Consider the following 26,106-nt stretch of genomic DNA (forward strand, 5'->3'; position numbering starts at 1 on the left):
ATTTGGTAAATAGTGCGTTGAAATGGGAACGTCTCTTCCTGTCTTCCATACTCACCACAACGACCCGTTCATCTGCTTTACAAACACTCCAGCTTGTGATCCCGTGGCAGTAGAAATGCGCCGGTCTTTCCATTCACGGCGACTTCACGAGGTTTCGTCTTCAGTTTTTCCGAGAAATGATGTTGATAGTCGAAATTTCTCAATTGCGCAAATTATGGATTTCCTTTTCCGGGTTCAGAGGATCAATGAGATGTTTAAATTCACACACAGGTCAACATAACCTGTGTGTGTGTGGTGTACGCAGCCTCACATTCAGCGTGATCATGCATGCATCACGGAACTGTAAAGCCCTTTGAGACATCGTACCTGATATTGGGCTATACAAATAAAAGTGACTTGACTTGAGATTGACCTTTGACAAACCTTAAAGTTTGATCATACCAGTAAAAATAAAAGGCCTCTGTTGCATTTTGCTTGAATCAAATTGATATTAAGGCTGCATGAGCACCACGATACCCTCCTTTGGTAATCACATAAAGTGCTACTGTGGCTGTGATATTTACAACAAACAATCACTGGTCATTAAGCATGTTTACTCTAAACCCCAAGACATTGAGACACAAAACACAGCGGTATGAAACGGTAAAGGACTGCAAGTGATCATATAAGTTGAATATGTCCTTTTAAGGCGGTAATAGTCAATGACGTATCTGATGATCACAGGCAGAAACCCAGACGATTCTATGAACTGATTTTGTACTTTTGAATTGCCAGTCGGCTATCGGGGGAAGCAACGGATTCCTTCTTGTCCGAATATGTTGATGTGGCATCGTTTCTAACATAGTCTGCTCCGGTTTGGTTGAGGACTGAGCAATTATTGTCAACGACGGGACACTTTACAACGGCGGTAGACGGTCCAATGACGAATGCGCTACGACTTTTCGAAATGGTGCCTTGACGAAACTTTATTGTTTCCCGATGCGTATCCAAAGACAGAGGAACAATGCTACAGCTGTACATTAAGCACATTGAGTATAAAACAGCAATGCAAACATGAATTCATACAGGAAACAATGTGACAGAAAAAATAAACTATTCACTTATAAGTTTTTACCACAATGCCTATTCTGAAAGTAAACATAAAAATACTAACTGGATCCTTAGCATTGAAGAAACAAAGTAAGAATTCCATTAGGACCGGTGCTCCCACCTGGGTGAGACTCACGTTTCACCTCAAGTAACGTTCAGTGTTTTCAGAATCTGGTCACCTGTAAACAAAAACAATTATTGACGATTGTGCCTTCCCATAGATTCTTGTGATTCTCATCTATCCGTGAGCTCAACGCTAAATACGTCAAGATCGGCTAACAGCCCAATTGTCGTTAGCGAGGGTTGGTTTGATTTGTTTTCAGCACTTCATCTAGATTATTGATTCAGGTTCTTTCCCCAGGCTGTGGTTTAAATGGATGAATTAATGTGAAACCAAACGTCTCACAGATCTCAACTATAACAATCTGAACCACACATGTACTGCACAGAAGGTTTCAATAAAACTACTAAACATCTGAACCTTCGCAGTGCAGTAGTGGGATATTAGTGCATCACGTGTTAAAGTTAACTTTCTAAACGCCACCTTCTCATATCCATAAGTAACATCTAGAGCCGCCACAACCTTTATTCTATGTAGTAACTCACACGTACCTTTCAACGAGGAGACGACACAATAGGGGGAAGTTAATCTTCTTAGAAATACTTGGTACGGTTGAGAGCTCTCTGCGCCAGCTGACCGCTCTCGTCCGTTATTCTCTCCCAGTCCGTTTGACCCACCACAAAGCCGATAGCGCGCTTACGATCTGACTCCTTCTGCTCTTCCAGGTCAGCCCATCGTACCTTTAACAAAAAGCAGGATGATGTGTTATGAGTGGGGAAACGGACACATTTTGTTCAAATGTCCAATAAAGAAATTGAAAAACAACTTCTTAGTGTTTTGCATTGAGTGTTTTATTCCCGTTAGCTCCATTTACATGTGCAGCAAACAAAATCAGTCTAAGGCCATCCAGCAGACCGGCCAGGACAATACTGCCATGGATATTTGTGCTCCAAATGCATAAACATGTGAATGCATTAATTGCTCAATTACTGAAAACTGGAGTCTCGGCTAGCTTGTGAGGCAGCAGCTCGCAGTTAGACATAGCAGCTAACGTCCACGAGTGAACTCAAGAGTAAAGACGCTGTATTTTTGGAGAGAAAAGGAAATAATAGTGCATACATGATATTAATGTCAAACTGCAAAGAACACAGAAGATGTGAGCATTTCAGGAGGAGGAAGCGTCTCAGTCTGTCTACTGTGTGAATGTAAACATGGCGTTAGAGCGCCGTCGCGTCTATTTACCCGTTTCTTTCCGGGCTCGGACATGCGTGTGGCATAGTCGTCCGGCAGCTGGAGGTAGTCCTCGATGCCTGCCATGTGTTCGCCTTCACGTTTCCTCTTCCCGCCGATCTTCAGACCGTCCAACTTGTCTGTACAAAAGGAAAATTGCCTTCAAGTTCACCTCCGCCCTCACGTTAAAACCATGAACTTCACTGACTGAGGGTCAAGGTACCTTCCTCTAATCTGCCTCACCAGCTACACTTTGACATTGTGACATTCTTTCATGCATTAAAGCATCTTCTCCTCATTTAGAAGCATGAGTCGGTCTATAACCACAGCATGAAAGACTCTCAGTCATGCTGCGTGCAAGAAAAGCAAACGGACAACAGTAAATAAATAATCACAGATGGGCTGTTTCGTCTCGGCCTGCACAATGCGGGACGTCAGCACTGACATCGCATTTTGTGAACACCAAGGTCCTAAACCCGACCAGTGGAATTAGTACTAATTCCATTGTTGGATTCTTTGGAGTGCACATTAGATAGAAGCAGACAGAAGCAGCTGATCTAGCTCTACAGAATGACGAGTCATCACAAATACTTATGTAAAACAAAAAGGGCACAAAATGGTATAGACAGGGCGCACAGAGACAGACCCTCGAGACAAACGGGACCCTTATTTAGCCGAGTCAGACACTGGTGACAGTAGTAGCTGCACTGTAATGGAAGTGCCACAAGCAAGCGTGCATAAACAACTAATCTTGAACATTATTACACATTTACGTCTCACAGCAGCAACCCAAGCATTCTGACATTTTCTTTTGGGCTTCTTTGACAAGTGTACGTGTAATATCTGTAGACTTGGTAAATAAAGCTCGGAATAAGACTGGAATGCAAAATATGGAAGAAAAGATGTCACTCAGCAGCACACTGTATGCTTAAGAGTACTCTGACGCACACACACACCTCCCTGCATTATACTGACACCTGGTGGTGACTAGGAACAACAGCACAACTACAAAATTACCTGAATACATCTAATGCTTGCATTTCATAACAGTATGATTACAAAAGAAGTTGTGAAAACAGCAATGCAATGTCTCTCCCCCCAACATGGTGCAGGCCTAACCTCTTCTTGTGCTCATCAATAACAATCTATGGTCAACGACACATTTCTACAGCAATGATCACATAAAAGCTTGAGACACGTCATCAACGATATGAAGTAAGCGGACATTTGGAGAAGTCACCTGCAGTAATCACAGCGTATAAAGCTGAAACTCTTGGTGACACAGTGAGAAGAAGACGGAGCGATTATTCGCAACATTAGAAAAACAAATAAAAGGCAAAGCTGGGAGTACCTACCGAGTTTTGCCTCAGACGTGTCCATCTCCCATTTGCTTTTTGGAATGTAGCCCTAAATTGTTAAGAGAAACACTTCAACAGTTAACTTTCAGTGATAAAGGGACATGGGGAGGGAAGGAGAGAGAGAGAGAGCGAGAGAGAGAGAAAGGGGGACAACAGGGTGGCTGAAAAGAGAGGAAACTGGTTAAGCGGAAGTTAAACGACAACAATGTCAACTGCAATCTGCATGATGAATCAGGTAGAACAGACAGAAGAGACTCTGGCATGCAAACATCTCTGCTGGTTTTGAGAATTTTGCTAATATTTGTGTGAACACATCTTATATATATTTAGACAAGTCTTTTAAGCTCAGTGAGCTATTTAACAGGAAATGCTGACAATTGGTAAGTAAAGTGGAAATTTAGATAAAATGTCAACTGTACCAGTAACTTTTACACCCCTACAGATTTCTTTCTTGGCTTTTATTGTGACATTATTTGCGTGCAATTGAATCTTGCAAGATGATTTATTGTGTAGTAAATGATCTCAGATAAGCACATGCTTTTCTTTGATATGAAGTACACAAACAATCTTTTTTACTGCAGCTGGGCATGAGTAAATGTTCACTATTGATCCTGTGATACCTAAAGACAAAGCTTAGTTTATGCAATGTTTATTAATGTTATCAGATTTCAGATGCCAGATAAAGAAAATCCAAAGGAACTTAATGCTTAATGATTTGCAGTTAACTTTCAACTTAAAAAGGCGCTGATCCAGCTACCAAAGCACAAAATGCCCCAACACCTGTAGGTTTGAGATGAATGATTTTGTGAAACAGCTCAGGATCACTTGGAAAACTGAATAATCCAGGGTTAATGTCAGAGACTCAATCAAGACGAAGCTGATATGTCAACAAAGGAAAATTCACAATATTTGAAATGGTGTACTATGTATATATATATATATATATATATATATATATATATATATATATATATATATATATATATATAGTATAGTTCATCAATGGCTTTGTCATTCTGAATATTTGAGCCTAAATGCATTTGTGGTCCACATTGTTTATTCTTCCTAAACTTTATTTGTGAATGGGTCAAAGTTGTTCCGATTGTCTTTTATACAACTCGATTCCATTTTAAACAAAGTGTTCAACTGTGTTGCTGTATTGCTGCTTATTACTTATAAACCTTTTTTGGAAGCACGGGCAATGAAATTTAAAATCTGTTGGATGAACAAAATTTAACACTGAATATCACCAATCAGCAGTCCGTTAAGCATTTTCTAGTGATGCCAAAGTAACACAAAAAGTCATATTTAAACCTCTATTAAAGAGCTGGAGACCTGATATAGTGTGAGTAGTAAGTAATATGTACATTTTCACAAAAAGTTATTTTCAAAATCAAAGATAGTTTAATCTGTGGGTTTGCATACGACAGGTTTAGAGAGTCTAGATTTGCAGAAATACGTCAAAGGAGGCGAAATTCCTCTGTGGCCTCCACACAAAGCAGCGTGGTTTAACCGGGAGCACATTTTATTTTGCTTTTCATTAGTGTGATGACCCCTTCATGGTGAACTTTTGAGAAGAGATGAGCTCCTGCTTTAGCAGTCCATCGTTTGGAGTGCATTTATTTATTTCACACATTTGCTAAAACAGTGTCCTGACAGCACGCCAAACATTTATATTCTAATATCATATTGGAAAGGTGGAATGATGGCACTACAGCATAGTTTGTCATTATTCATCGACCAGAATGGATTTGTTGTAAACACTTCTTGATTACTTGCGAAACACAATTAGAGATGTCAGGAAGAGTTTACAACAAAGAGTAAAGACAACTTTACTTATGAAATCTAAACTGCAATATCAGGCGCTGGGTTTTCATCCAGATGTTTCGCATATTTCATTTTTGAATATTCTATTAAATAAAGAGGCGGATCAGTGAAAGTTTCCATCAACTACATTACCCAAATTATCTCAGGGTGTTTTAACTCAACATGAACAAATGTCGAAAGCAAGACACCCCATGAAGAATACTTATAACATTGGTATGAGCAAAACAAGCATCCATTGTTGAGTAAGGCAATCTGTGAAGAAGTAATGAGCTGGAAACGTCAGACCTGTCTGACCTGGCAGACAACAAACCGCTAGCATTCAGAGTGCGTGATGACACAGCGTTCACCCTCCAGCGGACAGGTATTGGGACTTTGTGACATTATGCAGGCACTTGTTGACATCAAGCCACTACTGAAATGTGTGTGTGTGGGCTCACCATGCAGCGTATATGATGCTGCTGTGCTCAACATGTCATCATTAAACGTGAATAAACTGTTTCCATCAGCTTTAATCACATTTGGTCTTATGCGAAACATCAGAGAAACCACCTCAGCCAAGAGCATAAAATGTTTATGCAAGTTTCAGAGATTCTGTTTTGGTGTGCAGGCTTCCTAAAGTTCATAATCATCATTTGCATAAAATGTCACGTAAAAAAAGTGCAAGAAAGTTCTAAACAAGTCAAGATCAATTTGTAAATAATCAATGTAATAATCCTGTAGTAATCTACAGCACCAAGCTAAATATGTAAGCTACATGAAATTGAAAATCTATACAGACTTTTAAATAAATTTCTTCTATTATTAGTATTTGAGCATCAGAGGATAAGAAACTGTAATAGCCACACCTGACATGTGCAATCAAAGCCACAGTCATTACTGCTGTATCATTTAAGTTAAAAGACTTAGACCGATAGCTCAGAGACGGTTATGATTAGGTTCACCATTAAAAGTAAACGCCTGTTCAGTCCTTAATGACTATTCTAATCAAGATGAAAGAAATAAATAGAAGACAACATGCAGAAGCTGTGTGGAACTACTACTACTACTACTGAGGCAAGAAAACTACATCAGTCAACCACATGGATGCGCAAAAAGAAGTAATATTGCACTTTGGCCTGTAGCTTCAACTATGGCTGTCATTTTCCCAGGATGCCACAGTAAATGTTAAGTTATGGTCAAATATTGAGCAATTTGTGTCACCTTTATTTTCACTGTTAAGATTTCATTCAGATTTCCATTTATCTTTTTGACTTTTAAAGCATGTGACCCACCCCGAGATGATCCACATCAAAGCTGGACAGAATGAGATTACATACAATTTGGCAAATGACGAGCATTAAACACAAAACTGCACAAACAGTGCGAGACTGATCTATGAAGCAATACGTCAAGCTACTACAGCATTTCAATGTGCCAGCAGATATGATGCTGTTGCTTCTCCTTCACATCCTAATACGGACATTAACCAGCTCAACCTTAAGAACATTCTATTAAATTAAAATCAACAGTAAATTACTCTAAAGACTGAAATCATACAGATATGAGATTGATATTACAGAGGTGTATTTATAATATTATGATTGGGTAAATGATGTTTTGTTCTTAGCGACACATTAACAAACTTTCACAGCGTTTGTTGTTGTCACAGTATTACAGATATGGTTATGATTAAAAGCTGTGTTTTTTTCCTTTTCTCACATTTATAGTCTTAGATTCTGCCATATGTCTGCCATGAATCCTAGTTTGGGCAGAAATCGATGATTGCTGCAGATTTGTGCACCCTTCACATCGAAAACCAAGAGAAGATGTAAAGTTCAAGAACCCGTTTACTTCTTAAATATCTAAAGCATGTGTTGCATATGTTGAATGCATATACGTCTGCTTATTAAAATTCATTCTTTTGCTGTCAGTTATTTAGGGTTGTGTAATATTATTTTGTCTGCTATTCTGCTGTCTTTTTTATTAACTTCTTGAGATGTTTTAATGTGGATTACTAAATGTGAAAACAAATAGATAGAAAACAATGCATATCCTACCATTTCACCCTCTTCTTCCTCTTCTCTCTTGGGTTCCTTGAGCTCATCGTCAGGATTAAAGTCTTCCATTTCCACCTAGGAACACCAGCACATGTCAGTTGAGTGCTGATTCTGATCGAAGCATTTTCTACAAAAGTCAAATGTTGATGACCTCACCTCCTCTATAGCAGCATCCTGAAGCAGCGACCTCACATCCAGACGCACCATATGACGTGGCGAAGGTTCCCAATGGTCAGACATCTGTATAAAGAATACTGCGTCAAGCGTGTGCTAAATTTATGAGCCGCAATGGACACATAAGTAATGCTTGGAAATGCACATGGAAAGCCAAATGTGCTCACAAACCTTGGTTACTTCCTTCAACGTGCGCTCGTGGATGTTTCTCTTTGCACAAGTCTGGTTGTCTGCGGTGATTTCTGCCACATACACCTTGGGAATAATAGAACTTAATATAAAACCTCCTCAGCACTGGATAGACTACATAATTACAACCTTTCCAAATCCACAGTAAACTCACCTCGAAACCTTTCGTCTTGGCCGCACTCCAGAACTGATCAAAATGCTTAACCTTGTCATTAATAGTGTCAATAATGATGAAGGGGAAGAAGCCGTCGTCCAGCGTTTTCTTAAATGTTTTTAGCATGCTGTTCCTGTACGTTTCCTCCATCTCCAGCTCATATTCATACACCAGGACCTAAAAGAGAAAAACCGTCTTGTAAATGTGTTCATATCTATTGTAATATGTGTAATAGATATCTGCCAGTTGCTCAGTGATGCTGGATATGCTAGAGCAGCACTTTAAATGCCTGACTTACCTTGCGTTTGACTCTCTTTCCCGTGTCTGGGTCTTTCTCAACTTTCTCAACCTCCGTCATGAAGTAGTCATCCAAAACAAGAACTCTTGGCGGGGCACCACCACAGTCTACTTCCTTGTCCTTTATATTATGAATAAAATTGAAAAGCAAATGTCATATTTACATGTATTTACAAGATATTCATAACTGGGTTACACTAATTGATGTAATGTACAGTATACTACATTTATTTGGAGCCACTCACCCGTATAAGCTTTGCCACATGACTTTTTCCACTTCCTGGCAGCCCTCTCATTATAATAACAATCTGGGAAAACATCATTTAAATGAATACTCATTGTTATAAGCCTAAGAAAGTGTTATTGGTGGTAACAATGTCACAGTTATTACAAACCCTCTCTGGCCGGGATAATCTGCCGGGTGGTTTGAGGAGATCATCAATATTTTTAATTTCTGGTTTCTTCTCAATTCGTGGTGGTGGCTGAGGTGGAGGAGGGAGAGATGGAGGAGGAACGGGCACACGGTCCTCTGGATAGCTCCTTCTGTCCACTGCATAAATATAAACAATTCAATTATTGTTGTTCCAGATGCTATTATTTTTTGCACATTACCTATTTTGGCCCATTTTACTATTACAGAAACTAAACCTGAATCAGATGAAAGCTGTGGCGTACATCTAAAGGCATTTTGGTAACAAATGGAGGACTGAACGCACTGTATGGTGAAGAGCCGTGTCCGTAACGCTCTGACCCGCTGCGTTCAAGTGAAGTGCGCTCGTAGGGAGGTCGATCGAAGCCGGGCCTTCCAAAATGATCGTCTCTGTCTCGACCGCCGCTTTCCTCCCTGTCTCGGATGTCCCTGTCTCTTTCCCTGTAGCTGGGGCGTGGGTGGGATCCAAGTGGGTGTCTGGACACAAGAAGAGCAGACAATTGGGTTTTAATGTCCCAACAAAACCTCTATTTCAAACCCACACACAAGATATCACAATTTGAGATACCTGTCTTCAACAACCATGGACTGTGTGCTTGAATCAAAAACAAACAGAAAACAATATTACATAAGCAGCACAACTCCAGGAAATTTAGGGAAATGTGGGTGTTAGACCCACTGATAGAAAACTTATTACCTGTCACTTTTATAGCGATCTCTGTCAAATCTCTCCCTCTCTCTTTCATAATCAGGTGGAGGCCTGTCTCTGTACACGTCCCTCTCTCTGTTGTAGTCCCGGCGGTCCATGTAGGGGTCCGATCGTCTTTCATAATACGGGTCTCTGCCATACGGGTCTCTGGGTCCAAGAGATTCTAAAAGGAAGATTAAAACACTTCATCAGCAAAAACACTCAACAAAAAACGATGACTGCTGGAGTGGCAGAAGATATTTGGCAGTTTTAGTCTTGCTCACCTTTTTCATAGCCCCTGTCTGAAGGTACTGGGTCAGGCCTGAGCACGATTCTCTCACCATAAGATATCCGCTCAACAGTGCCACCAAGCTCTAAAACAGAGAGTTCATATCAGTGACACAGTGATGAAACTTCACCTGTCACACTGTTAGGGTTTAAGTATATTTAAAAGGGATTCCTCTTTGTTGTGCATACCATGTCCATGCCCATAATCCACAGTCTTTGGAATCACTGTAGGTGTGGAGGTGGCAGGGAGAGGTGGCTGGTAATCTGCGGCTGTAGGTTTGGAATCCCAAGACGCCGGATCGGTTTGTCCAGTTGAAACCATTCCCTAAACATAAAAATTACAATGCATGTTTTAATTGTTTGAATACAAAATACATTATATAAAAAGTAGTATCAACATTGCATTATTACAAGGGCTGGGCAAGACAGGACATTAACGACTGCTACAGGCCATGTTTGCTGTAATATGAACGACATAGTTTAAAAGTCATGACTAATAACAATGCATTCTCGCCAACGGGTCTAAAAAAAGTTCTCATTTACCTTCAGAGCGTTCCGAACTTCAGGAGGGATCTCCAAACCCAGAAGACCTCGAGGAAGGTCAGATGGGATTTCGGGAGGTGCAGGCTGAGGTTCACTTGCAACAGTTTTCCCCTCTTGCATTTCCCTGTAGACCAAAAACAAATGGAAGTTAAAGAACCACTCACATTGTGATAAACATGACAGCAATGATGTAAGTAACAACTACTCTATTACCTGATTAATTTAAGCTCCTGGGCAGCTTTCAAGATGATCTCGTGCTGACGTTGAGAGAGGGCCAGGACACCGGCTCCACTGTTTCCATGAGGTTCTGGATCAACCGAGCTCTGTGGCACATTTGTGACAGGTGCAGCTTGGGATGGCGGTGGAGGAAGAGCCACAGGAGGCTGTTCTCTGTAGTCATAGCGAGGTCTGCGTTCATCATAGTCTTGAGGACACGGCCTCTTGGGTGACGGAGGATATCTAGAAGTCCTATCCCACTCAGAATGAGGTGGCGGGTACGCCGACTCTTCCTGTCGATATGGCGGCTCATCCCTGTACTCATGGGGTCTGGGTTCAACTCTACCCCTGTCGTGCTCTTCATATAAATACGGGCCACCTCGTTCTCTTTCTTCTACCCAGGGTTCATCTCTGAAGCGTTCTGGTGGTGGCATGCGGGGAGGGAAGTCTCTTTCAGGAAGTGGACGCTCCCCATCCCATTCACGCTTACTGTAAGGGTCCTCACGCTCAAACTCCTCAGGAGGGAAGTCCCGGGGTGGCCGCCAGCCAAAGTTGCCTTCACCATGACCATAATCCTTATAGTAACCCTCTCTGTATTCCTCTTCGTATTCCTTGTTAGGTGGACCTGGTCGGCCTCTACCCATCCCTCGACCCATCGGTTGCCTCCTCACCCCTCCTCTTTCCATTAACTCATGTGGGGCCGGAGGTCTTCTGCCACGCGGGGCGTGGTGCCACGCCATTTCTCCTTCCATTCCTTCATCATACGATGGCTCAACCATGGGATCCATCCCATCATGCAGTGGAGGTACGCGACGTCGGCCTCTTCCCATATCAGGAGGCATAGGGTGGCCATGAGGGTCACGCCCATGGAACATGGGATGACTCATTGGATCCATTTCTGAATCATCTGTTTCTAGTTCGGGGCCTAATGGCTCATGATCCATTGGTCCATGTGCAGGGTGAGGAGGGCGTCCTCGTCCTGGGTACATGAAACTGGGATGACCACGTGGGGGACGACCCCTGCCAGGTGGAAATGGGGGTCTCATGCCTCTCACTGGGGGTCTCCATTCTTCCCAGTAAGGGTCCCCTTCTTCCGAGTACTCTGAGGTCTCAGGTCCGTCCCAACTCCTGTCCACGGGCTCTCCTCTGCCCAGAGGTAACCCTCCCCGACCCATATGTGGCCCTCCTCTCCCCATAGGCGGTCGTCCCCTACCCATAGGTGGTCCTCCCCTTCCTCCAGGTGGTACCCCTCTTCCTCCAGGTGGTCCTCCCCTTCCTCCAGGTGGTCCTCCCCTTCCAAAAGGGGGTCCTCCTCTACCAAAAGGGAAACCTCCTCTCCCCATAGGGGGCCCTCCTCTGCCCATGTGGGGGCCTGCTCTTCTCATAGCAGGACCTCCTCTGCCCACAGATGGTCCTCCAACCTGCTCTTCATAATAGTCCTCCTCAGATTGGAAGTGGTGTTCTTCTGGTACCCACATGTCTTGTCCATGGGGTGCGTCTGATTCCTCCCCACCAAATTCCTCATATGAAGGATCATCCCATTGATATTCCTGCTGATCTTCCTGCAACCGAAAGTCCTCTGTAGGTGGGATGTAGTCATAAGACATTTCATTCATGTCCTCTCCACGTGGCATGTTGTTGGGTCCCCTAAAATCACCACGCCCCCTTTGTCCACGTCCTCGCCCCGGCCCTTGGAGAGGTACTTGGGGCTGGCCCCTTCCTCTGCCAGGAGGAGGCCTCGGAGGTTCCAGTCTCGCCTGTGCTGGCCCAGAAGCCTGAGCCTCCTGTTGAGTCACAGGGGGCTTTGGATCCAGACTGGGTTTATTTGTCAGTAGCCCGTCTGGTTTGGGGGCACTTTGTGAACCAATGTCTTTTGATGCGACAGCAGAAGTCACAGTTGTTTTAGTGCTGGCAGATTTAGATTCATCATTTTTGTCCGTACTATTGCCATTCGATTCTTCAGACTTTGTTTTTAATGTTTGAGGAATCGGGTCGTTTTGGATAAAAAATCCACCAGTTCCAATCATGTTGTCGTCGGCCATATTATCTGGCTCTTTTACCGATACATTATCCTTTGAAGCCGGCGACTGCTCGGTGGATTTTACAGGAGTTTTGGAGTCTGTACTGGTTGGCTGTTTAATGGCTGAATCCGTCTTAGGTTGGAGACCTTGCTGTTCTTTGTCCTGGGGCCCAGCAGGGTGCTCAAACTGAGATGGAGGAATTGGTGGTCTTAGGGGATGGCTTCCTCTTGGGGACTGTTCAAACGGTGGTGGGGCAAACCTGGGGGGACCATCGAAGCGTTGGCGTGGCGGGTCAAATCTGGGGGGACCATCAAAGCGCTGGCGTGGCGGGTCGAACCTGGGGGGTCCATCAAAACGCTGCCTTGGCTGGTCGAATCTGGGGGCACCACTAAAACGCTGCCCAAGTTGGTCAAATCTTTGAGGTCCATCAAACCGCTGCCCTGGTTGGTCAAATCTAGGGGGACCATCGAACCTTTGGCCGAGTTGGTCAAATCTTTGAGGTCCATCAAATCGCTGCCCTGGTTGGTTAACTCTAGGGGGTCCATCAAATCGTTGGCCTGGTTGGTCAAATCTTGGGGGAGTATCGAACCGCTGTCCTGATTGGTTGAATCTAGGGGGACCATCGAACCGCTGGCCTGGTTGGTCAAATCTGGGGGCGCCATCGAACCGCTGGCCTGGTTGGTCAAATCTGGGGGGGCCATCGAACCGCTGGCCTGGTTGGTCAAATCTAGGGGGACCATCAAACCGCTGCCCTGGCGGGTCAAATCTGGGGGTGATTCCTCTGCAAACAGGACAAAAAAGTTTAATAAAAGGCAATGATGCTCAATGACAGACCTATGGAATTGTAATATAAACTTTATCTAAAACCATGTTGATCATATTGGATCTTATCTGCCTTCTGACTATGAGATAAAAATATAACACTGCTTCAACAAATCCTCCACCTGAATAAGAGACGAAAAACAACATAGTTCATAAAACATTGCTTCAAACCTTCAGCTCATGGCTCACCTTGGACCTCTGCTGTTAAAGTTCAGCGGCTGAGCAGTGGAGTTAGCTGTGGGTGTAACTCCTATGCCAGAAGAAGGGCTATTTCCTATCACAGGAGGTGCAGCAGGTGGTTCTGAATGTGGCCCAAAGTCCTTGGACTGTGGAGCTTGGGACCCGGGAGCAGCGGCACCTGAGGGAGGCGCCTGCTGCAGAGCCGGGTTTGCTGCGTGCTGCTGCATTTGCACGTCTTGTCCAGGGTACTGCGCAAACTGTCCCATCACGCCACTATTGTACTGGCTTGAGGCATACGGTACCATGGCGCGGATAGTAGCCACCCGCTCTTGAAGGTGGCCCTTAGTGGCGTTCATCTGTTCCTGCCACTGTTTCCACTGGCGTTCATAGTCTTGCAGTTGATCTTTGTGGGGATAAGATTGGAACTGTTCGTACCAGAGGACGAAGGAGCGATCCCAGTCTTGGATTAAAGGTGTAAACTGCTGCTGTTGGACTTCATAGTGCCTGAGCTGTGCTTCAGTAGACATAGACTACAATAAAGGACATCAGAGAGAGACGCTGTTAGTCATGTGTCTGAAAATGTGATCACATTCCTTATTTTCATTGTATGCACATGCCAAGTGTCTCAAGACAAAGGACTTGTATCAGCTGCCAAAGAAAGCTCCAACCATTTACCCACCTGAAGGTTTGTTGGATGCTGAATCAACTGTTGATACTTTTCCAGGATCTCTTGCAGCTTCTCATGCTGTTGCATCAGAGCCTGGTATTGAATCCCTGCCCTTTGCTGCTGAACCTGCTGCCACTGTGCTGCTGCAGCTTGTAACTGTTGAAGGCGGGCAGCCTCCTCTGGGTCATGCTGGACTTCCGGCTAAACAAAAGGAGAAGAACGTGAGCTCACTCATTTACAATATAGACAGAAAGAGGAAATGAAAGGTGTTTTCTGAAATGGGGACAATGCATTTCTGATATGCATGCGTTTCAGATGATGGTGTTCCTCTAAATGATTACAATATCCTAACGACAGCTGACACAACCAAGACAAATGTACCTCTACTGGAGGTGGAGGAGGTGCTGGAGGCTCCTCCTTCGGCGGCGGTGGTGGAGGTGCACCTTTGGGTGGTTCTGATGGAGGAGGAGGGGCTGTGTGGCTGTGAGTTGGAGGCTGCATTGAAATGTCACCATCTTTCTGATTCTGTTTGGCTTTTTCTTGCTTCAACTTCTGTAAATTCTGAAGATGTTTTTGGTACCACAGCTGCTGTTGCTCCTGGGTGAAAAAGGGAAAAAGTATTGGATATAAAATGTCTATATTATCTATTGATTTCAATGATGAGTTCATTTTAAATATATGCTGTAGTGAACCATTCGAAAGCCGGCACACCTGAACGCCAAACGTCTCCAGAAGGATACAATTAACAATAAAACACCAATTTTCAAAATAAAATACATTTGTAAACAGTTTTATATAAATGCCAGATCACTAATGTCAAGGGAAGCTGGGGTTAGGGCGAACTGGTAGGGCTAGTATGAAGGCGGTGAAACATCATTACCAAATGACCGCTTAACATGCAGAATCCTGTATGTCTATATAAAACATACTAATCTAAACGTTAAGTTAAACAATTAAACCTCATGATTACAAATGAAGTCAGTACCACAAGTGTTCTTCTTCTGTATTTTCTTACACAGAACTACTTAAACACATCACCCTTTGTGTCTAAACATACTGATAATACAATCAGATACTTCAGCTCTTCTGCGTGTTGTTGTTCTTCGTCTGTCATCAATCTTAACAGTGCATTGAATTCCAATCAGACAGCTCAGATGTCAACAAAGCCTGTGACATTGACAACAGCTGCTGCAGCCTCGGGTTGGCCATGAGAGGGTAGATGTTACAATTTGGTAGAGAATGAGGTCATCAACTTATTCTTAAGGCTCGGTCAGAATTAAATCTACATTATTAATGTTTTAATGCTATTAAAGGGTTGAATTAATGATGTTCGCAAACTTGAGCCTTCTGTAGTCTACCTTTCTTTTTGTTTTACACCCTGAAGTTTGGTTATCGGCAGAACAAAAATAAAGTTATTACCTGCAAATGGCGAGACTTCTCGTCATGTGCTGAGGCGGTATCCTTCTTATTCACCTCTCCGGCCGGGGGAGCTCCGTTGTTCAGAGGAGGTTTGGGTGCCGGGGACTCTGGCGGGGGAGGTTTGGGCAGGGGCTCGTTGGGCTGAGGTGGCGGCGGAGGCTGCGGCTGGTCCTGCGGGGGAGCAGGTGGAGCCCTCATCCCCGGAGCTGTGGTGGCCTCGTCTGGCTTATTAAAGTGCAATTGGGCACCAAAGCCGCCGTCTACATGTCCGGACCCCTCTGGGTGCCAAGAGGGCCCCGAATAGCCACCAGCGAGTCCCCCGTATGTATTGGAAGCATTGTTAGGCTGAAGAACAGACTGAAGCTGCTTCTGGTGGAGCATCTGTAGCTGCTGCATCTGCTGGAGGTGCTGCTCCTGCAGTGTGGACAAGAGGGAGCCGGTCGACGGGGCCTCCATGCCGCCGTACCCCGTCCCCGGTCCGACCGGCGGCTTTCTAGGTCCAGGTGGTCCATAGTTTTGCGACTGGGGGCCTCCATAATTCCCCCAGGAGGGAAACATGTTGAGAGCGGAGGTGTGAGGAGGCCTTTGTGCTCACATACAGCCGGGAGTCTGTGCGGCTAACAATGCTAACAGCTCAGGTTGACCTACCGTTCAGAAAAGTGACTTGTTTTCATTGCGTGTCTGTCCCCGAACGCAGAGTGACGACTTTTACAGACACACCAACGACCGGGAACAATATGTATCGCGGCGCAAATGAAATGTTTGTTTGACGTACAGAAAACCGGTGAGAAAAGCAGCATAGAAATGGTGGTACCGTAAATGGCTGTAGTGATGCTGCTCGCCACTAGGAGGACCGGAAATACGTCCCACGCAGCTACACCATTTCCGACCAAACTTGTTGGCTCACAATAATCATATTAATCATTATTAATATCCATAAATCTCACTCAGAATCCAGAGGTGAATTCTAAACATAAATAGAATATATTTAATCGCCAACATAATAATTCATTATTCACACGTATAATAATTATATATATATACCAATACCACTTTAAATACAAAAACAAAGACCACATAATGCATTTGGTCAGACGAACCAAGCTTTAATGTGTTCGATTTGCACAATTTCTGACATTTTCTCACAAAGAAATCACATGTAGCTCAGCGAAATCATGCGGCTCAGTCTGTGCAGTAACCACTAGAGGGAGACATTTACAAAGAAATCTGTATCGAAGAACCCCCAGATCATTTAAAACAATTATCATCACCGTCACCATCAGCAGCAGCAGCAACATCAACAACCACAATAATAATTGTAAGTCCTCAATTATGATATATACTCTATGAATAAATAAAAGTAGGCAACTAGTTCGAAAAAGAACCCCACAGGTAAAAACACAGCGTGTCTGTGAAGTTGTTTAGATTCACAGTGAACCAACTGTGTGAGTTCTGAACTACTTTTCCCGTGTTAAATAAAAGAGGACAGGGTGGGAAGAACAACAGTGGGAGGTAAAGACCCGCTGACTTTAGGTTGCCCTTGAGGTCTGATACACATAAGAGTATTTTTTCTTAAGATCACCAGTAAATCTGTATTAATTTTGACCAGAACCACTTAAAAAGAATCGTTAAAGCGGATTAATCAAGCCCGTCCTGTTTAATGTCTCCCGTTAATTAGTTTGTCAGCAGTGTTTTAATATCGCCTAATGACTTCATATTTCACTGATGACATTAAAGGGGTGTTAAAAGAGGGGAAATGGCCCATTCAGGATTCAGTTCTTTCGCTTAAGACGCCCTCGATGAATAAGACAAGGTCACAGAGGCCTAGCCTTTAGGGAGAGACACATTATCAGGGGATGGGGGTGGGAGAAATCCCATAGAGGAAGCTCTCTCCCCTCTAAAACAGCATGACGGGCACAATGTGATACAGTTCTGTCTTAGAACAATACACTGCACAGGGAATTGCATGATACAGCTTAAGGAAGCCATGCTGTATAGGATGGCAGGATAGCCCCGCAGTGTACAATAATACTGATATGGGACTAATGCCTTGTGCTTTTTGGAGGGGAGGGGTGGGATTTACTCTATACATAAGCTGGCACAGTCACTGTTCATCTGTTCACCATAAAACAGTCTTCAATTATAAGCTTTTTTTTTTTGCTCTATTTGTTGCTGTTTTTGGGGGAATGTAACAAAGCAAAAACAGCAGCCAAATATTCCCAAATACATCAGAAGTTAGCACTTTTCAATCTTGATCAGCACTTTCTAAAGCCATCTAAGCAAGAACAAAGAAATCAGAAATCGTAAAGTTGTAGCTCACAGTATTGAGGACACTGCATTTTCTCTGTGATGAAAATCCTATGTTAAACAAAATGCTCAATGGAGGCTAATGGATCCTGAACAAGTCCATGCACTGCTTCCAAAATGCTTTGTTTGACAAATCAATTTTCCCATAACCCGGTGAGGAGAAAAGTGATGCAGATTGATCGCCCCCCTGACTTTGTTTCCAGAATATTGTTTGATGGCTGGATAGATTAATTGGTATGACATTTGAAAGCCTCTTCACTGTCAGCATCCAAGCCTCTATACGCCAATCGAACCTAGGTCTAATTGTCTCCTCTATAATACCTCACTTCACAAATTAGAGACACCACCTCTAAATACTATTCCCAATGTAAGATCCAAATAACATCACACTACTCAATCAGACAGTGGTTTGAATAGGTTGATGCTGGCCTGATAAGATAGAGCACATTAAAGGGCATCACCCAAACCGCTGTGCCAGCACATCTCCTCTCAGCACAATAGAGCTAAAATATACAAATCAGATCGCAGCAGCTGCTCCAAGTAAGCAGACTTCAGACCCATCAATCTAGACTAGCAGCAGCTCATACTACTGGAGGTGTTGATTACATTACATTGAGAGGTCCTTCTAATATTCTGCGCTCCCCTCCTGTGTATGTAAAAGGAGGTATTCAAATTATTAGAAACACCTTTTACTATAATGCAATCCAATACAACACTGCAACTATGGCCCCTAAAACTGCTGCAGCATTGAGTTAACACTTCTCTCGCATAATGTCAACAAAATAAGATTCATTGTAGGTTATTTTATTGTATTCTGTTGCGCGATGTACCTAACAAACTGCTAGTTCCCAAATGCATCCAATCCTCTTGATACACTTCAATTAAATAACAAAACAAACCTTGTATTTCATGGATAATGTATAAATGCATGTATTGAAAATGTCAAATTTTGATACAATTTCCAGAACTAAAGTAAACAATTAACTGTTTCATCACTTTGTTCAGGTTATAATATGTTTTGTATCGACATCATAAAGAGAATATAGATGGACACAAATCTATTATTTTTGTTCCCAAATCCTGAATGAAAACCCGTTTTATTGTCTGAACAATTGAGTGTGTTTGGTCCAAAAGTGAACAAAGATGAGAGAATGAAGAGATTGAAGTGAATCAGTGGAAAGGAGTGTTAGTCGGGTATCTGCCCTCCACATTTCATCACCATTTATTTATCATTCACAATGACTAATTGCCTGACTGGACTTCAATTTTGTGGGCTGGATTCTACACAGAGCAAGCTGCTCCACTGCCCACCTCCCTTCACTCGCCCGTACCTCCCTATCACCCCAACACACCCACTTGCCTTTGAAAAACTATAATTGAATGAGTTTATGTCGTCAAATTGATTAATCATATTAATTTGTACTTATTAGTGGGATGGTTGAAAGCGATGACAATTAGATTAATGAAATTAGTTAATTCTTCCTACCCACACCAGACTTCCAGCTATAAGGAACCAAAAAAAGCACAGAACGAGAGACTGTTATGACAAAATTGGCAATCAAGATTTGGCTGCTAATTGAATGTCTGCTTTTATTAATGATGAGGTTTATGAAAAGACCTTGAGAGAGGAATATTAATTAATAAATCAAAGTGTTACAAATTGCAGGGGGAGTTTACAAAGCTGAGGTCTGAAAATCTCTCCATATTTGATTGTCAAGAATGCACCGCAGGATGCAAAGGGATCTAAACAAAATGGTGTTTACTGACAACCAGTGTAAAGCTGTTGGTTTGAATTATGTGATATATATGTTTTTGCTGAGGACATTAAATTGAAAGGACTTTTTGTGAGTAATATGGTCCTTAATTGCATTTTTTTACAACAACTTGGAATCAAATACACTTGAATATCACCATATACAATAAACAAAGAAATCCTGTTCTAGGTCTTTGTCAGTATAACACAGGATAATAGTGAGGGAGCTTCACCATAATAAAACACTGGTCAGACTGAGCCTCTCCAGACTTTACAGTAAAGCTGGAACTGACCACAGCCACACATTCATCATGCCTGAAAAACAAAACTCACATAAATATATGTAAATATAAGTAAACAGAGTGTGAGATCCAGCAGCCGATAGACTGCTTTGAATTTCATTACGCAACAAACTGTCGAGCAGTTATAAACGATGCTCATGAAAAAGAAGTGATTGTTGGATATGATAAAGATGAAATGTAATAGTTTATGCCACCATGAATCTGATTGTAACATCCACACTATTAGAAAGGCCGATAAGAGCATTTATGACTATTTGCTTTGTGTCATAAAGGGAAGTGGCCTGTTTGATTAATATGAGCAGCTGGCTGGCTCGGGGTTCAACAGACGGTGCTGGTGCATATAACTTACAGTGGTGGTAATGGGCTGGTATATATACTAAAATGTGAGCTGTCACACAGTGGAGATAAGCAGAATTATGACTAACACATTCTGCATTTTAAAAGTATGAGCTTTGATATGCATGGAGTGTAAATGGAAGAGAGTTATGGTTTTGTTTTCACTGCTGGGAGATCCTATCTGCTCATATGTGCTCTGTACAAAAAAAGTCTGAAATATGTTGGTTACACATTACAAAAAAACATATAAATCTTGTTCAGTAATATACCCCACCACCACTTCACCCACTCAATCAATATGTTGTGTCAGCATATATTTCCCACCTTTGTAGTGTATATTCTGAGCCTATCCCTTCAAATGCAGGGGATTCTTGCCAAAGTAAAACAAAGCACAGACTCTTTTATTTATTACAATAAAAACAAACAAACAAACAAAGAAACAAGCAAGTAAAGATGCAATTTGAGTCTTTGCATGTTTAACAAGCTTTCTCAGCATTGTGGACGGGGAGCTTCACAAAGCAAAAGCAAATATGTAATTATGAACGTGCATAAAGGCACAGTTCTGATATTTTTTTCTGTCACAATTGCTTCAGAAAACCCGGCGCTTAATAAACAACCAATAAACATGTCCTGAACTTCCAGCTGTTCCCATTTCATGTCCATCTTTGACCCCGTGAGTGCCAGTTTGCAAAAAAAGGTTAGAGGAAGGTTAAAGAGGGTGAAATGTAAAAGGATTTGTGAGCTAAATGTTACGACATCAAACTTGTAACGCTGTAAAGCTGTAAAGTACATAAATAATCATGCATGCAGTCCATTAAAGCGGCGACGGAGTGGAATTTAGCAGCTGACTGAATAAAGCTGATGCTGGAAATCTGGTAAGAGAAGTAAAGAAGTAGAGGTTTGTTGTTTTATTAGATGTTGTAATTGTAATATTGTGATGCAAAAAAAATGGAATAATTATCACTAACAGCTGAGAACATCCAATTGTCTCCATAAATAACTGCATGCTCACATTCTAGACTTTTTCGTCAAAGGTCTAAGCAGATTTAATGTAATGTTTGCTTTTTTTCCTTTTTTTTTCTCTGTAGTTCACCGTGGTTGTGCACAAATAAACGCTGCACACGCTGCTGCGTTCAGGGTTACCATTAGTATTAAATGTCACGCCAGCAAAAGGTATGCATGCTTCAGCCCCTGAGACCTGAACAAGGTGAATCTTCACACTGGACACTCTGCTGTTATTGGATTCCCATTTCCCAATAACCGATTGCAATTACAGACTCTTAATGGCCCCAGCGCAGCACCATTGTAACACTTAAATAGATATTTTTATCCTAAAATTGACCACTCATCGCTGGCCCTACCCTGATACATTTCAACGTTCCGGTGGCCCAGTGACAGGATCCAAACCTCTCTCTGCCTAAGGTATTGACAGGTGTCAACGCTAGACTTGATCAAATCTTGCAGCACAAGTCAAAGGCCATCAGTGGTCAAGGCAACCTCATCGGCAGGATCTATCGTCTCTGTTTACACAGTCCATCCTCTTTAAACTGTGCTATTGATCTTGGCCTAGGTCATGCAGGTTTGGCATGGAGGTATGGGAGAGGGGTGGGATGAGAGAATAAGGACAGAGGAGGAAGCAAATAAGGACACAGAAGAAGAGGTTTCCCTTGGGTGTTTCTCCAGCCAGCTTACTCTTATTTAGCATTTGACCCTGGTCTTGGCTTTACCACTCAAAGCAGCTGGCCTCATTTGCAGCATATAGTCAATGACTGCCGATATTTTGAATGAACACTCGAAACTGCTCTCGACAACAGCTTAAAAATACTTTGAGCAAACAGGTTTGATCTATCTCAGGTCAAAGGTTTGAAATATGTCAGATATCCTGTTCCCCCACATTCCCTTCCCACCTTTTGCAACATCAATAATTTAGTGTAAGAAAATGTAAACTGTGGTTTGGGTTACACGCGTGTTAGACGGTAGATCAGTGACCTTTAATGTCTGTGCACCACATACATGCTTCTGCAAAATGTTCTTTTGCAAATTGAGGAGTGTAATTGGAAGTATTCAGTCTAAAAACAAGACAAAACTAATTTCCCTTAAATAGAAAAAATCCTCTGATAAGAAGATTGTAAGAGTTTCTTGGATGTTGTCATTTGTATCTTGTAACATGTATGTCATGTGTAATGTATGTCAAATGTGCAACAGTGACCCAATTTTCAGCCATTGCGTGTCTCTGTTGTTCACAGTGTGACAGGTGTTCTCTACCTCCACAGTTGCTTCCAGTGTGTGCGATGTGGGTGTTTGTCACAATTGCCTGTTGCTACCGGTACTTTACAGCTCCGCGCTCCCGTCCATTAGCGACACCGCTGCCACAGCCGGGCCGATAAACCATCTGGCCAGGCTCCTGAAAGAGATAGCAGCTTCTTAATGGAGTGAAAAAGTAAAAGCAATTAATGTCACATTAGCACATCGCTAATAAGTCCTGGCCTCCAGTGTGCTGCGGTGAGAACGATCTGCTGGGTGGACTGAAATGTACGACAACAACACACTCTGTCCTGTTAGGGAAACGTAGTAAGTATTTAGTCAGCCCAGGACAGGAAGTTAATTTACTCTATGTTGCATTTACATCTCAGACCAAAATGAATTCAGAATGAGATAAATGCCCAAATTATTACCGTTGTTGGGTAAAATTTATCTTTATTTAGTTGAGAACCAGAGCTCCTTCACCTGACCTCTGAAATTAGAGAGATAAGGTTTTTCACAGAATATTTGGTCTTCAGTTTAAAAAAAAAAATATTTGAGTTGTGAATTTCCACAGTTTCAGACAGAACTGGGCAAAACAGAAGATACCAGATTGTTCACCTGGGCAAATAAACCCTCCAATCTGATGCAGACGCTTGTATCAGATAATGTAAATGTTAAAGCATCAATAACCTTGAATACAGAGCTTTTTAATGAAATTGCATATAAGCCCATGCGGAACACATTTGCTCAGAGAGAAAGACGGGAACAAACCCTCGCTGTTGTCTGTGGAGCATCAAGGGCAAAAACTCGGCAGTGACTTCAGAACAGAGCAAACATGGACCCGCAGTATCAGTGTCGCCTGTTGTCATGACCTCTCTCACTCTAAGCTTTTCTCTTTGAATCCTAATTCTGACTTCACACAGCAGCAGCAGCAGCCTCAGGAGCTTTTTCCAAACAATGCATGCCCTCTCTGCCTCGAATGAGACTCGGGTTTTAAGATCTTTGCTTAATTGTTGTCTTGCCTTTAATTATACAAAACACCAAAGCACCGTCGTTGCTGCTGTCTAATTCCACTATGTTCCGCTAATTATGTTGTGTTAATAGAGGCTTTTCTATGAAGCCGTCACACTCATTAACTCAGCGGTGACACTGCCCTTAATTGGATAAGAGGCCATTAAGTCACTTTTCTTTGATTAAAGTTATTGCTTCCTTATAAACATAAACTCTGACACCAGCTGTTTAGAAACACATGACAGACAACCAGCAATACTCAGATCTTTGAGTAAAAGTATTGAGCAAGTTATATAAAATTATGTATTTGTCACATTATCAATGCAGAATATATTTTATCTTCTTTACGCCATTCTATCATTATTCTTATTATTACTACTATAATTGGGGAGTGATGTGTGTATGTTTGTGTGTACGTATTGAGTTGCAACAAAAATCATTCCTCAGATTGCTTCCAACTTACCAAAAACATTAGTTCAAGGGTTTTGCACTTGCATGGGGCGCTTTCATCGGATTTACATAAAATTAGCATTTTCTTAAATTTGCATTACCAAATTACTATAGTAGTAGGAGACATGAATGAGGTCCACCCCTGTTTCAATGTAGTTAAGCTCACGTTATGGTCAGATCCCTCTTTTCACAAAACACATTTCAACAGAGGAGAGGCAGCCACTCTCTCTGTATGAAGGTAGCCGTGTCACATATTCCTGCATACTCTGTTGCAGGTATAACACAGCTCTATAGGTTTAATAAGGATCAGTCCGACCAGAGGAGCTCTAGAAAGCTCTGAAATGTCAGACACTGCAGTATCATCACTCACGGTAAATGGGCTTCTTTCTCCAGCCTCTCTCTTTGTCTTTTTGTGATCCTGTTGGGTCTGGTGCACAGCAACGATCCTGCAAACTGATACGCAATTATTTTAAGCAATATTTTCCCCCTATTTTTTCCACTTCCATGTCAACTAAAATAGCAGCAAACTGGCATCTGTTTGCATGGCACAGCGTGATGGAAATCTGACATCGGAATTTTCCTATTTTCAGCCTAGAAACCTTTAAGTCGACCATTTTGCGGTCACTGAAATTGGAAGCAATCTTTAAAAGCATTTTGAAACATGGCAGAGTTAATATCAATCAGACCCCCATTTAACACTTTGTCCAGTGTAGACAGAAAACAGACTGGCACCTCCACAGCTTTCCAGTCCCCAGTACTTCTGTTCCCACCCAAACATGCCCTCAATTACCCTCCAAGCGCCACATGTGCAACATCATTAATAAGATCCACTAATAATGGCGGTGAGCACCATTGGCCGTTAGTGAGAGTTGACTAATTACTGTAATTGTGTTGGAGTCATGCTCATTAAATATGAAAATTGTGTTCTGTGAAATGAAAGGCTTTTCATGATCGCTCTCGTATGGACAAGCCAGAAATAAATTACTGAGCAGTTTCTCATGGCGCAATTAACCGCAACTACTGGCCACACCCCTCAGTCTGGAAGTGTGTGTGTCCGTGTGTGTGTGTGTGTCTGTGTGTGCATGTCCATATGTTGGTAACGAGTGTGTTTTTGTGGCCATCTTCCAGTTTGCCATTACTTGTTGCTTTAGCTTCTTTATGCTGAATGCAGCCCCTGCTTGCCCACGAATCATGGAGACCTTAAAGTTGCATATATCTTACCAATGAGTCAGCAATTAAACATTTTTGGATGATTGTTTTCGAGGCTTTTCAGCTAAATGTAATTATTTTTCATGATTCATTTCTCACAAAGGCCTCCATTCCTAGCTAGCTACAAACTAGCATTGCCTTCTTGTCTTCACTCAACAAGAAGATGTGTTCAGCTTTTCAGACACAGAGAAGCAAAAAGACACCAACATGGACATCCCGAAAGACGTCCCAGTCACTGTGATGCATTTCACAATGAATGCAAATTTTACTTTAACGCTTAAAAGGCAGCCGACGTGACGCTTAGCTAGCAGGTTCGCTAAATCAGCACCTGTTCACTTTTCATGATTCTTAAGGCATTGTTTCTATATTGAAGTCCTAAATGTGTTTCTTTAAGCCGTGTAAACAATGTACCCCACTTCCTCTTGTTCCAACAAACAAAACAAAACATTTTCACTGCTCTGCCATATTTTTATTTTTATTCCACTTTCTGACTCGATACGATGGAGACATTTTTTCACTCAGTGATCTGTGAGATTGCATAACAGAGGAAGAACGCGCGCTGTAATTTCACTTACATTAAATACATACTGTTGCTAGGCACGAAGGCTTTTTACAATTAGCGGTGAACAACTTCCATCCCAAACACAAACACAATAAGACGTGCCTGTGACTCCTCAGCATAACTTTTGTTCATACTTCTTTTTATCGTCTCTTGGGATTGAAGCAGCTGTCAGTACTCCGGAGCCTAGACGGCAGCGTCTGGGAGTGTCTCTGTCCCCAAGGAGCCCAGTATCTCTTCCTCCCT

The 26,106-nt window shown here is 42.4% G+C and overlaps 1 protein-coding gene across 2 annotated transcripts; it reads right to left on the reverse strand.

Moving 5' to 3' along the window:
- Positions 1-947: 947 nt before the first annotated feature.
- On the reverse strand, positions 948-16,522 carry ylpm1 (YLP motif containing 1). 2 transcript variants are annotated; one of them, XM_076148696.1, is made up of 22 exons: positions 15,690-16,522; positions 14,652-14,867; positions 14,283-14,471; positions 13,613-14,133; positions 10,578-13,382; positions 10,365-10,488; positions 10,011-10,146; positions 9,818-9,907; positions 9,543-9,717; positions 9,414-9,440; positions 9,132-9,322; positions 8,811-8,965; positions 8,661-8,723; positions 8,417-8,536; positions 8,119-8,295; positions 7,947-8,030; positions 7,758-7,841; positions 7,602-7,676; positions 3,736-3,787; positions 2,393-2,520; positions 1,702-1,890; positions 948-1,268 (listed from the first exon to the last, which is right to left on the reverse strand). In XM_076148696.1, exons 1-21 carry the CDS (start codon positions 16,245-16,247, stop codon positions 1,744-1,746), a joined length of 6,117 nt encoding a protein of 2,038 aa, XP_076004811.1. In that variant the 5' UTR covers positions 16,248-16,522; the 3' UTR covers positions 948-1,268; positions 1,702-1,743. The 2 variants fall into 2 exon arrangements, with proteins under 2 accessions (XP_076004811.1, XP_076004812.1); XM_076148697.1 differs by lacking the exon at positions 9,414-9,440.
- Positions 16,523-26,106: the final 9,584 nt, after the last annotated feature.

This window comes from Genypterus blacodes, unplaced genomic scaffold (genome assembly GCF_046128005.1).
Source record: "Genypterus blacodes isolate CSIRO-AG114 ecotype Tasmania unplaced genomic scaffold, CSIRO-AGI_Gbla_v1 ptg000042l_1, whole genome shotgun sequence".
NCBI lineage: Eukaryota > Metazoa > Chordata > Actinopteri > Ophidiiformes > Ophidiidae > Genypterus > Genypterus blacodes.